The sequence below is a fragment of the Atractosteus spatula genome, chromosome 10 (genome assembly GCF_055471065.1).
Source record: "Atractosteus spatula isolate fAtrSpa1 chromosome 10, fAtrSpa1.hap1, whole genome shotgun sequence".
NCBI classification, from domain to species: domain Eukaryota; kingdom Metazoa; phylum Chordata; class Actinopteri; order Semionotiformes; family Lepisosteidae; genus Atractosteus; species Atractosteus spatula.
In genome coordinates, this window is record NC_142715.1 from 17989593 (window position 1) to 18003833 (window position 14241).

Consider the following 14241-nt stretch of genomic DNA (forward strand, 5'->3'; position numbering starts at 1 on the left):
TAAGTTTTGCAGGGCCAGTGAGCTGGAATCCAATTTTATCGGCCTTTTGGCTAAGGTCAAGTTCAAGTGGCATGCCCGCAGTTCCTGTCTTTCCAAAGTTCTAGAAGGCGATCGAAGATCCTGAAGAGTGCTTGAGCTGGTATCGCCCTAGGTTGAACCTAGGGGGTTAAGGCCAAGCAGCAGCTGAGCTGGGTGGGATCCGGCAGCAACGTTCTCTCTCTCTGCTCTCTCCTCTCCCCTCCCCCTTTCTCTTGCTCCGCCTCCTTGGCCTCTTGGCTGGGAGTAGGTACTCGTGGCCTGCCCGCAGTGCTTGCTTTCTTCCTCGAGACTCGGAAGAGCTATCTGCTCCCTCTCTCTTCTCTCTCTGCCTCCTTGGCCTCTTGGCGGGGAGTAGGTACTCGTGGCCTGCCCGCAGTTCTTACTTTCTTCCTCGAGACTCGGAAGCACTGTCCGCTCCCTCTCTCTCTCCTCCTGCGCCTGCACCTAGCTGGGCTTTGCCCACAAGGACAAAGGCCAGGGTTCCCTCGCTGCTCCTTTAGCAGCTAAACCCTCCTCTCCACAGGACCTTGCTCTCTCAATTTCTCTCCTTTTTTCTTTTTTCTCCTTCCAGATGGCAGACAAGAAGACACTGATCCGGTTCCACTGGACCAAGAAAACAGAGACGATGCCAACTGCGAAATCCTTTTTCATTACGTTCCTGAGAGGGATCCTGCAGTTGGTGGCTGGAGATCTCTACTGCCTGCAAGACAACAAGGCAGAGAGATACATGGAGGCCTACATGGCCACGGACGCCTCATATGAAAAGGCAACGAAAATGATCAGAGAAAAAGGTAAGCACCCCGGTTTCTCTGATTTCAGGCCGGAGCCTATGAGAAAGACAAACCAGAGGACCATCACAGTCCTCACATACAACCCCTACGAACCAATGGAACTGGTAACAGCGTACCTAGGGAGGTATGTAACTGTGGTGGGCAAACCGACGGAGATCAGGGACAGTTGCGGCGTCTGGTACGGCAAACGCCAGTACCGAGTCCTCCTGAAAGAGGACCCAGAGGGCGTCGACGGTTTCCAGCACCCCCCGGCCCGCTTCAACATCGGAGCCGACAGGGGGTACCTTTACTACCCCAGGATGCCACAAGGAGAACACGTGTGACATCGTCAGATGTCACAACTGTAAAAAAGAGGGGTACCTGGCAAAAACCTGCCGGGCAGCCAAAAAGTGCAACGGATGCAGCTCCGAGGGACACCTCCTTCACCAATGCAAGGTAAGCAAACCTTCGTTTGCGCAGGTGGTGGAAGCCGGCCGGCAGAAACCGGTCTCAAGACAAAGGGAGAGAAGTGAGAACAAAGAACCCGCACCTCCCCCGCAGAGAACTGAAACTGCCGAGGCCACACCCCCAGCCGCACCAGTGCCACAAGATGGCTGCCAGGACGACGGACAAAATGGCTGACCGGAGAAAGGGCCCTAATAAAAGAGAAAGCGGGAGAAGAGATGCAGGGCGGATCCACCTTCGGAAGGACAAAAGAAAAGAGTGGTAAGGGAGAACCTCTAGGACGAGGAAACGGATCTTTCTTCCCCCGAGGCCCAGGAACAACCGGAGGAGGCAGCCCAGGAAATGGAAACCCTCCCCCCCGAGGCCCAAAGACGACAGGAAGTGACAGCCCAGGAAACAGAACCCCCCTCCCCCGAGGCCCAGGGACAACAGGAAGAGGCAGCCCAGGAAGTCGGAACCCCCTCCCCCGAGGCCCATGAACAACACGAAGAGGCAGCACAGGAAGTGGAGCCCCCCTCCCCCAAGGCCCAGGAGCAACTGGAGGTCCCCGAAACTCCTGGAGAAAGGGAAGAAAAAAGCCTTCCCGAAGCGGTGGTGGAGAGTATCCTCAAGGAAGACGAGGATTACTTTGAAGCCGCCCTGGAGCCGGGACTGATGGTAGGGCTGGACCTGTCCAGCATGTTTACCTTTCAGTCCCCAGCGAGACCTGGAGGGAGCCCAGCATATTCCCCCCAGGACCTGAATGAGAGGAGTTACATCTAGGCTAAACAGTGCCCAGATGTAGACTCCCAAGTTTTCCACTGTAAGCACAAAGAGAGGAGGTTCAACTTTCACTTGTTTAATCATGATTGTAAAACTTACCTTTTTAACAACTAACGTGAGAGGGCTAATAGACCCGTTGAAAAGACGGGGAGTCTTTCATGATCTGGCCTCAAAGTCTTTCTCAGTTTGTTTCTTACAGGAGGTCCACCTGAAGGATGAAAGCGAAAAGCTGACATTCACCAGGGAATGGACGAAGGGAGAATCATGCTGGAGCGTAGGAGGGGTCCACTCTTCCGGAGTGGTAATCCTCCTCGGAAACCCAGAGATGACGCTGGTTTCCTCCTTCTCGGTGGTGCAGGGCCGGATCCTGGTCACAGACATCGACTGGAGGGGGCAGAAGTTGAGAGCAATTAACGTCTATGCTCCAACAGAACCCTCTATCCTGAAGGAAGTGTTTGCTGACCTGGCCAGCTGCTGCACCACCAACAGACAGGTGGTGCTTGGCAGGGACTTCAACGTCGACCGGGAGAAGGGGAGCGACGCTAGCTCGGCAGAGCTGGAGTCGCTACTCAAGCAGTTCTCCCTGGTAGACGGTTTCAGACGGTGCCGCCCTAACGACGCCGGAATGACATGGAAAAACTCCCGGGGAGTGTGCAGCCGCCTGGACTACATCTTTCTGTACACAACCTGCTCCCTGGAGTCGGCGACGGTGTCCCCGGAGTGGTATTCCAACCACGAGCGCTTGACGGTGGTGGCTAACACCAACCTGCCGGCATTCGGTCGTGGGTATGGAAGCTGAACCAGGAGATACTGGAGGAAGACGACTTCAAGGCACTGTTCCGTAAAGACTACGCGAGCTGGGTCGATCTGAGAGACGGCTACAGCTCTATGGTGGAATGGTGGGAGTCGGTGAAAGACAGGACCCGAACCCTGGCGCAGACGTACTGCAGACGGAAGGTGGCCAGGGAGAGGAAGGAAGCTGCACGACTCCAGAGACAACTGAGAAAGCCACCATTTTCTACACGGAGCTCTTTTCAGAAAAGCAGACGGAGGTGGAGGCAGGCGATGCTTTTCTGGAGGAGCTGAAGGCACGAGTACCGGAGGAGGTGAGGGAGGACTTGGAGGGTCCGATCGCAGCCGAGGAGCTGAAGGCAGCGCTCTTTTCCATGGAGAATGGCAAGGTGCCAGGGCCGGATGGACTCCCCAAGGAATTCTACACCTGCTTCTGGGACACCCTGGCGGCAGATCTGGTGGAAGTGGCACAGGAGATCTTCCGCCGGGGGAAACTCGGAGACACCATGAGGGAGGGCATCATCTCCCTGCTCTTCAAGAGCCCTTAGCAGAGACGGTGAGACGGGACCCTGGAGATACCGGGAGGCGCAGGGGAAACCCTGAAGATCTCCCAGTACGCCGACGACACGACGCTGTTCCTGAGGTCGGACAGGGGGTTGAGGAGGGCCCTGCAGGTCATGGAGCAAAACTCCAGAGCCTCGGGGTCGAAACTCAACCGCCGAAAGAGCAAACTGAAGTTCTTCGGGCCCTGGAAGCACAGGACGACGGCGCCGGAGGGTCTCGAGCTCTGCACGGAGCCCCTCAAAATACTGGGGGTTTCCTTCCAGAGCCAGGACAACGAGACCAACAACTGGACAAAGAGGATTGCCAAGGTTAACGCGAAGCTGGGTCTGTGGAAAACGCGGTCGCTGTCCTACACAGGGAAAGTGATGGTGTTGAAAGCAGACATCCTGCCGGCTTTGGTTTACCTGGCGGTGGTGTACCCGCTGCCGGCCAGACTCAGACGAGCGCTGCAAGGGATGATCTTTGGCTTCGTCTGAGGCGGCAAGTACGAGTACATCACGAGAAACCGGATGTGTCAGCCAGTCGAGGAAGGGGGTCAAGATGTCCCACATTTCCCCCTGAAACTCGACTGAATCATCTATTGCAAGCTCTGTCGGGCGCTGCGGGAGCCCGTCGGCCACAAGTACCAGTACTTTGTCAGGCTGTGGCTCTCCGTCCCAATGAGGCACTTGGTCCAGTGGTTAAACACTGGGCCCAAGGCAGAGATGCGACTGGAGTTCAACATTCATGCTGTCAAGTGGAGCAGGAGGTACGAGGCCACGAGACAGCCAGAGCTCTGCACCAACCACAGAGCCCTGTACAAAGAGGTGAGGGGGCATTTGGTCGCTGACGAAAGGCTGCAGGTTCCCAGACAAGTCTGGGAAAGGACACAGCCCAAAGAACTTGACAACCAACTGAAGGACCTCAACTGGATGGTTATACACAAGAGACTGGCTACCAGAAAGGTCCTCTACAGACACTCGATCTCCAGGAATCCGCATTGCCCCAGGGACACGTGTTTTGTCGAGGAGACTCAGGAACACATGTTTTGGAGCTGCCCCTTCGCCAAGGTGGTGTGGGGCAGAATGGACAACATTATGCAACTCCTGGGAACGGGTGCGGTGCTCAGTTACCAGTACATTCTGCTGGGGGCTGGCACCCACCAGACTGGACAAGGGGACACAGGACCTGCGGGGGCTGCTGCTGTCCCTCACAAAACAAGGACTGTGGAAGGCGAGGAACACTCTCATCCGGCACAACATAAAGTGGGGGGCGAGGGAGATGCAGGAGAGGATCCTGGTGGACCTCAGGAGGAGGACGAAGTGCCACGTCGCCAAAATGGGGTATCCCCACGGCGAGGGAGCGCTGGAAAGGACTTTGGGCCCTATACAGGGATTAAAGGACAATAGCCAGTGGTAGGTTTGGAGGGACTCTCTTAATTGCACAAATCCGCCCCCACTTGCAAAGATTGATAACAGACAATCAATCTCCGTTCCGCCGTTGCTTTTTATTACATGGAGTGTTAATATGTGTGAAATGTTCCTTTTGAGATGTTTTTTTTGCGGAATAAAGTATATTTTGTAGAACAGAAAAAATCTTATGACAAGGTTTACAAGTTATCTGTTGAACTACATTCTCATAGGTGTGGTCACATTCCAGGTCATTTGTTTACGTTTTTTGTTTCTGGTGCAACTGTTAGATGAAATGTGCTAATATGTAACCTAACTCCAGTGTGAATAACTAGAAGAGGGGAGCAGCTCCATTCCAGACCAAGGGAGCTTTGAGATTGGCTGGGCCAGATCTCTCATTTGCATATCTGATTTGGAAATATGACACTAAACCCCTTCTTGCATGGATTTAACTTGCACCCAAGAGTCCCCTACTGTGTATTGCTACTTATTTTTTTATGATAAGTGGTGATTACCAGTTGACAGGTTTTATTTGTTGAATTATAAATGGTTTTGTATTATCATCCTGAATGGCTTGTACTTAAGGTTTGGTAGGGTATGTGTTTTCATTTCATTTACCAAATTGAATTTTTTCTCTTTTAGTATTTGTCTAGAAGGCTTTCTGAAGTCAGGAAGCCCATTTATTTGGTGAAAAAAGATTCTGTATTAATATTAATATTTCTCATACAACATAAATAGGGTCTTTTATGAATAAAAAGATCTTGCACTTGGAAATCTTGATAAAGCTGTGTGCTTCCATACACTCGAGCAGTTACTGGGTCACTTGGGTTTATACGTCGGGGTCCGGTAGTGAAGCTCCGCTCCTGTTTAGCCTCCGAAGCCATACAGGGTGCGGCCCTGGCGCTTCAGCGCGTACACCATGTCCATGGCGGTGACGGTCTTCCTCTTGGCGTGCTTGGCGTGCTTGGTGCAGGTGACGTTCTCCAGGAACACCTTCAGCACCCCGCGGGTCTCCTCGTAGTTCAGCCCGGAGATCCGCTTCACTCCCCCATGGCGAGCCAGGCGGCGGATGGCGGGCTTGGTGATTCCCTGGATGTTGTCGAGGAGAACCTTACGGTGTTGCTTAGCACCTCCTTTCCCGAGTCCCTTTCCGCCTTTGCCTCTTCCAGACATCATCTAGTTATCAGCTGTGAACACGACACACACTGCTCATCTTTGATGTATAATAGACATCTTTCTTTGATGTCTATTATACATCAAAGAAAGATTTTTATAGGTGTAGAAACTAGTAAATAAAGCCAATGATTTGTTTTAGAAATGTATTCATAAAATATACAATTATTCACACCTGAACAATATGTAGTTCAAATTATACATTATATACAATATTGTATTCAAATGTCTAATCATCATAAAAAACACAACTAGTAAACTTCAGTTACAAATTCTAGTAACATGGCAATATATATAGTAATGACAAACACAAACTAATTACATGAACGCTAATATTTAACTCAAAACCACATTTCGATTCAAATATAAATTTTAAAATTTACAACTCCTTTATTTCCACGAAAATATTATTAATGTAGCACAAACGCTACTTTCTAATAAAGACAGAAAGGTTGTTGGTTCGACTCTGGCTTGAAGGAAGGTGCTTTTTGTGTATTTTAATCAAAGAGTTAAAATAGTGAATCTGTTTAATTCAGTCATTGATCAAAAGCTCAATAATCGACGAAGCAAAGGCTCCTGTTCTGAATTCAGCCCACGTCTGATTGTCTTGTTTTGGCCAAGATCTGATCTTTGAATTAAGGGACTACACTGTCTGCTTTGTAATTCAAAAATACATACAAATGTCAAGATTTTTGTAGATATAAAGGTGTTCTCTGTTTTCAAAGGATAGTTACTTAATTGGCATAATGATTTGGTATTGATTTTGTATCGTTGTATTATAAAGTTTGTGCTTTCTGTGTTTTTATCGTATTGTGAACTTATTTTTTAAACACATGCTTACAAAGGCAAACACGGCACACATCTGTTTATACCAGCGGTGAATTGTACATTTTTATTAAGTACAAGCTACTGTGCACTTCTGGGAGTATAACAGGTTCGATATAAAGTGGCAAAAATATAAAAGGGGAAAATACCCCAGACTGCATGTAAAGCCCTCGTTGTGACTGTTTTAGATAAAATGGCGTACTATGCACGAAATGTTGCAGAAACACAATCTGATATTTTGATACAGGTAGGCCAGTGCTTCCAAAGCATGCAGGTGTAGAACAGGACTTAATGCACTTTTATACAAAAATTTGTATTCTATATTCTGGTCGCTTGCAGATTAGAATGGCATATGTTTAGCAATAATATTATTTATGGTACCTGAAAGTTTCAGGTTGTTGCACAAAGCTAAGGTATGCGTATACGTGATCTGACAACTGGAATCAATTTCCTGTCGTTAAACTCTGTTTATTTTTAAGTTGATTCCCAGGATCCAAATCTTCAGTTCTGATTTTTTAAAGTGATATCTTTCCTTCCTGTCGTGGAAGTCACACGATGTGAGCAATTGTTTTTTTTACGTTGCGATCCAAAGAGCCTCAGATCACAGTCTAACAGTAACAAAACCAGAATGGATTCTGCTGGGAGCCGGGCTGAGCTCATTCTCACTCCCTGTGCTGAAAACTTATTTCTTCCCCGAACATCGTCTACAGATCACTTGTGCGCTTTTAACCTTCTCGCAGCTACGGGCGAGACTGACGCTCATGATATGAAGGCACCCGCTGGAACACATTCTCTAACTCTCACAATCGCGACAGACTTCGCTTTTTAAAAAAAAAAAGTAGATATAGCCCTGAAAAAAGCAGTAGCTTTATCAGTTTTTACATTAATCTATTTTGAATCAAAGTTTGATTTTTTTTATTGCATTTTACTTTATAATTATAATAATCATTATTGCTTACACTTATATAGCGCTGTTCTGGATACTCCACTCAATGCGCTTTACAGGTAATGGGGACTCCCCTCCACCACCACCATTCTCCTGAATGATCACAGAGAGTCAGGACCTCGGTTTTACGTCTCAGCCGAAGGACGGCACCTGTTTACAGTTTAGTGTCCCCGTCATTGTACTGGGGTATTAGGACCCGCATGGACCGCAGGGTGTGCGCCCAGCGACAAAAACCAGACGTGTGTCGGGCTCGGCTGCGAGCAGGATAATCACGTCACGGGGACAAAGTAGAGGAAATCAAAACGGTTCTATAAAAGACCCGTGTCAGCTGTTGGTTTGCACTCTGGACTCTAAATCCTCCGATCTGATTTTAAATCTCTCTAATACCTGAGCTGCGGCTTCTTCCGAGTATTTATTCGTATACTTATTATGTGTAAGTGTATAGATGAAACCTTTCATATATTGTTCAGTTTAAATCAAAATGCTTTACTAATACAAGAGAGAAGTATAGTATGAAGAATGTGACAAATGTATGATTTCTTGGAACAAAACGGTTTTTATTTGCGTTCGAAATGAAGCGGAATTTTAGCGCGACACACAAACCCTTTGTCTTTTTTAGAGTGATTTTTAAACAGACAAAAATGTAGAAAACGTGTTTTTTTAGCCCTACAATAGCAGGGTCAGTGACGTAATGAATAACGCGTCAGGCCTCGAGTCAGAAAATTATAGGTTCGACTGCCGTCTGGCTTGTTGAGTTTATACCACTTACATTCTTTTATATAAATGAACTGCACCTGAAAGCTATAGAAAACACTTTGGGTAAGTTGTCTGCAGCCTCATGCGAATTTCGACAACTTACCCAAAACACTGTACTGTCTGGAGATCAGCTCCAGCTCTGAACTCAATTGCAATGAAAAACCATGCGTAACAAAACTGGAGAACAGCTGAACTTGTGCTCAGTTCGGTGATGAGGGATCAGAACTGTCCTTGTTGTAATTAGCACGAACTGCACAGGCTCTGAATCAGACCATGTCAATTAGTCTGATCAGTGTAGGACACGTTAATGTAGAATTATTAATAGGTTTATTAGTTAGTTAGTTCAGGTTTACTACCTGAACTAATGTAGAATTATTACTTGGTCTGTCTCTTGTTTGTATATAAATGAATGTCTCTGACAACTTAATGTTAGTTTTTAATTTAGTTTTACGATGTAGGTCAGGCATTGACATATGCAAGAGTATACGAAATGTCTCCTGATTCAACTCATGTTCTATAGGAGATTGGCGATTCCTCCTGTTTCTCGTACCACAATATCAGAACAGAAGCCCGTGTCACCCAGCTGTAATTCAAGATCGACTCGCATCTTTATCCCTGTTTTGTTCGTGATCATTATTTTCTTTAGTTATGATCAATATTGAACTTTTTCTAAATGAAATGACAATAATCAAACATGCAGGCAGATTTTTGAAAAGTATTCGGAATTGACAGGGTGCCCCTTTGGAACAGTCGTCAGAAAATGTGAGAAAATGAAAGTTATGTAAGCTCTCACACAAAGCATTGAAGATTGGAATCTGAGTGTAAGAAAGCTACCCGTCTCCCAATGATAGGCAGGGATACACACCATGACTCGAATAGACTCAGCGAACTTTAACACCTATGATATTACGAGTGCTTTGCACGTGTCGAACTTCAAGAAGGAACTACTACAACAGTTGTGGACATAATTCAATACCACCGGCAAAGTCCAATGCCGGCAACGTCTGAGAAAATAATGTTCACTCATGGAATTTGGTCTTTGAATGGCTGGCGGGAAAATTCATTTATACTCCTGTTGCACCCTCAGCTGAAACATGTTAAAATAACAACGCAGATTTGTTGGAGAACCTGACAAGAATTATTGGGTTAGCACCGTATGTACAGTGCCTTGCGAAAGTATTCGGCCCCCTTGAACTTTTCAACCTTTTGCCACATTTCAGGCTTCAAACATAAAGATATAAATTTTTTATTTTATGTGAAGAATCACCAACAAGTGGGACACAATTGTGAAGTGGAACGAAATCTATTGGATTTTTGAAACTTTTTTAACTAATAAAAAAATGAAAAGTGGGGCGTGCAAAATTATTCGGCCCCTTTACTTTCAGTGCAGCAAACTCACTCCAGAAGTTCAGCGAGGATCTCTGAATGATCCAATGTTGTCCTAAATGACTGATGGTGATAAATAGAATCCACCTGTGTGTAATCAAGTCTCTGTATAAATGCACCTGCTCTGTGATAGTCTCAAGGTTCTGTTGAAAGCGCAGAGAGCATCATGAAGACCAAGGAACACACCAGGCAGGTCCGTAATACTGTTGTGGAGAAGTTTAAAGCCGGATTTGGATACAAAAAGATTTCCCAAGCTTCAAACATCCCAAGGAGCACTGTGCAAGCGATCATCTTGAAATGGAAGGAGTATCAGACCACTGCAAATCTACCAAGACCTGGCCGTCCCTCTAAACTTTCAGCTCAGACAAGGAGAAGACTGATCAGAGATGCAGCCAAGAGGCCCATGATCACTCTGGATGAACTGCAGAGAACTACAGCTGAGGTGGGAGAGTCTGTCCATAGGACAACAATCAGTCTTACACTGCACAAATCTGGCCTTTATGGAAGAGTGGCAAGAAGAAAGCCATTTCTCAAAGATATCCATAAAAAGTCTCGTCTAAAGTTTGCCACAAGCCACCTGGGAGACACCCCAAACATGTGGAAGAAGGTGCTCTGGTCAGATGAAACCAAAATCGAACTTTTTGGCCACAATGCAAAACGATATGTTTGGCGTAAAAGCAACACAGCTCATCACCCTCAACACACCATCCCCACTGTCAAACATGGTGGTGGCAGCATCATGGTTTGGGCCTGCTTTTCTTCAGCAGGGACAGGGAAGATGGTTAAAATTGAGGGGAAGATGGATGCAGCCAAATACAGGACCATTCTGGATGAAAACCTGTTGGAGTCTGCAAAAGACCTGAGACTGGGACGGAGATTTATCTTCCAACAAGACAATGATCCCAAACATACAGCAAAATCTACAAAGGAATGGTTCACAAATAAACGTATCCAGGTGTTTGAATGGCCAAGTCAAAGTCCAGACCTGAATCCAATCGAGAATCTGTGGAAAGAGCTGAAAACTGCTGTTCACAAACGCTCTCCATCCAACCTCACTGAGCTCGAGCGGTTTTGCAAGGAAGAATGGGCAAGAATTTCAGTCTCTCGATGTGCAAAACTGATAGAGACATACCCCAAGCGACTTGCAGCTGTAATCGCAGCAAAAGGTGGCTCTACAAAGTATTAACGCAAGGGGGCCGAATAATTTTGCACGCCCCACTTTTCATTTTTTTATTAGTTAAAAAAGTTTCAAAAATCCAATAGATTTCGTTCCACTTCACAATTGTGTCCCACTTGTTGGTGATTCTTCACATAAAATAAAAAATTTATATCTTTATGTTTGAAGCCTGAAATGTGGCAAAAGGTTGAAAAGTTCAAGGGGGCCGAATACTTTCGCAAGGCACTGTATTCTGGTATATTTACTTTAACTTTAATATAAATGTTAACATGCATGCTTACATGTATAATCTGATAATTGTCTGATTAAACATGTATAATCTATTGTAATTTTAAAATATGTTAGCTGAGGATGCGAGGGGGGCTATTATACCTTGTGAAACACGCAAGGAACTGTAAAAAAGGCTGGTATTTGAATAAAATTGGCGATCACAAGAAAACCACAATTTATGTGGTATTATCATCAATATCCTTCAAAATCTACGTTCAAATGAAGGATTTGAAGAAACTATGAAAAAAGCAACAGTGGTAGCAGAGGATTTTGATTTTTGCTCTTCAAGTCAGTAGATCACCGTAGAGTTGCGCCCCTACAAACAGCACAAAGGATGAAACCCACCTCCTTCGTTATTGCTATGTTTGTGCCGGTGAAAGTAGCGTTTGTGCTATTGAAAGCATCTCGGAAGATGAAGGTGCAGTCACTTCCACATGTCATGATATCATTAGATCTGATGACAAGAGCTGAAGTCCCTGGCATTTTCCAAGCCAGTAATGTGAGGAAGATGGATATGGAAGAAGGTAGCGTGGCCGAGCGGTCTAAGGCGCTGGATTTTAGGCTCCAGTCTCTCTGGGGGCGTGGGTTCGAATCCCACCGCTGCCAAATGTTAATGTTTTATTACCTGCAATACGATCAGTAAAAGCGCTTTTTGTTAGGCTGCAGGAGGTGTTTAGAGATAGACTTTCTAAAAGACAGGCTTAACATCAAGGCAGAAAAAATATTTTGTTTTCTCAACAGAAATTCTCTTTGGCACGTTCAGCTTTATGTAGGGAACAACATCTGCCGAGATTACTTTTGAGGGAGTGCAGATGATAGTGTACCGGCAAGTACATTTACTGTAATATTGGCTGTGGTGGTGAGCTGCTTTTGTCTGTGAAACTTTTAATTCTTCACGCCGAATCGTCGGCAGGGGTAAAGCTTATTAAATCTTTGAACATAGCGCTCCATCAGAAATACTTTGTTCGTGATCAAAAGAGATCAGAGGATTAACTTCATGATTTCACATAGCATACCTTACAGGAAAGATTTAAAAGGGGAATTGATTGTGCTTCTTGATGTTGTTCCTGTGGTTTCCTTGGATACAAAGGTGAATGTTTTTTGACGTTCTGCTAGAGTGTCCACTGGGTGGGCTTTATCAATCAGCTCAGATAGGTCATCAGTGCTCCGTCTCCGGAAAATAATCAGCACTGTCGTTTTTTCCTGTGCTGTCTTTTAAAACATATAAGATCACGAGTTTACAGATTTCTCCAAATAACAACTATACATTTTAACCCAGCGGTTAGGATTCCTTCAATCCAATAGTTTTACTCCGGGTAAAAAGCAGCGAAATATATAGAGAGATGATATTCAAAGATTTCAACGTTCTTGTTGGATTACCTGTATGGAGATATCGCTCAGAATTCCTAATATGATTTTGAGTTCAGTTTTGCTTTACTACTTTCAGAGTCTTTTATTGACCTTGCTGAAGCAGAGAAGTGAGATAATCACAAATGCAACCTACCTGTGCTGCTGTTTTTGGTTAATAATGATTATTGAGAGGGAAAAAAAAACAGCTCCTTGCATTAAGAGCAAGAGCAACCAACGCGCTCGCTTGTTGAGTTGGGTTTTTTTCCGTGGTGCTCTTCCTCAGATGTAAAGTTATTTGGCGAGCAAGGACCTCTGAGAACCAGCCTGAATCCGTCAAGAACTCAGAAATCCTAATATCGCACTACTGTCTTGTGTACAGAGATCTGCTTCTTCCTTTTTGAGTGTTTTGGTGTTTAAGAGCACACTTCCTACCTCGAATGTTAGTTTCAGGAGATGTGCTACCGGATAACAGATTATCTTGAAAAGGTTTGGGGATGCACTGGCTGGGATTAAAACCTGGCTCAATTTTTTGGAAGTCATCTGTACTACCAACACACTTCTAAGAAGCACCCGCACATTTTCGCAATCCTCTCTCTCACCTACAGTACAAAGTTATGAAGACACAGACGACCAATGAAAACTAATTTGATTCACTCAAGGTTTCACTCTTCTGTTGTGATGTTGTTTTAATTAGTGTTAGCTGTGATGAGGTGTTGTTTCTGTCTCTTAAAGTTTAAGAGTCTGCTCCTTTCTTCCTGGTATAGAAATAACATGTTCCATCTTTGTTTACAAACACCACTGTAAATTATTTGTCCATCTCTAAAGCCTGTGTTTATTGAGAAGGCAATTCAAAAGCACATATTAAATAAGAACACGATCCTTCTTGTTACCATTCCCGTGGTTGGAGCGTTGTTTCGCCCTTTAACGTTCTTCTACAATATTTACAGACAGGGCTTTATCACTGGAGTTGTGTGCATCGGTCCATGAACATCAACTGTACTGCTGTATTTCTATGCGTAATTTAATCACAAGCACTTAAAAGATGAAAAAAGGTTTCAAAGAAAACATAATTGAAAGACAGTCGAGTAAGGAGGTAGAAAAACGTACTCCCCTGTTGAAGAATCAACCACCATCGCCCATGTGACTGGATATAAAAATAAATTATTCATTTTGCCCAGTCTCTGGAAGCTTCGATGCGATTATTTTCCCTTGCTTATTTCTTCATTCCCATGAATTTACTTTGTAGTAGAAGAAACACGAAAGTGGGAAACTGCAGGCATTCTTCGTGAAGGGTGGATTGTGTTCAGTGAACATACAGATGCAGCCATTCAAAATGGTTGGGGTATTTCGCGGCATACCCCGGTGGGCGTGTCGCGGTATCACGCGGTGTCACGCAGTATCACGTGGTTAATCACGTCATTTGACGTCATGCCGGAAACTATCCAGCGTCACCTTGTAAAACCGCCAGGGGGAGCTTAACCTCTCATGTACAACATTTGAGCTTTTAATTTTGAACTGTGTATTACAGCATGTTAATTATCAGTCATTAAAATGTTGGTATATTTTATGAAAGCAAGA

General features: G+C 45.3%; 2 protein-coding genes and 1 non-coding gene across 3 annotated transcripts in view; 2 read left to right on the forward strand and 1 right to left on the reverse strand.

Annotated features, from left to right (window-relative positions):
- LOC148825579 (scavenger receptor cysteine-rich type 1 protein M130-like) overlaps positions 1 to 14241 on the forward strand; it is a 97305-nt gene that overhangs the window by 73065 nt on the left and 9999 nt on the right. The gene's annotated exons all lie outside the window — the stretch shown is intronic.
- LOC148825584 (U7 small nuclear RNA) lies at positions 5405 to 5460 on the forward strand. Its single transcript, XR_016093295.1, has one exon. It is a non-coding gene; the product is annotated as a U7 small nuclear RNA (small nuclear RNA).
- Positions 5648 to 5953, reverse strand: LOC148825585 (histone H4-like). The gene has a single exon (XM_088926241.1). It carries the CDS (start codon positions 5951 to 5953, stop codon positions 5648 to 5650), a length of 306 nt encoding a protein of 101 aa, XP_088782367.1.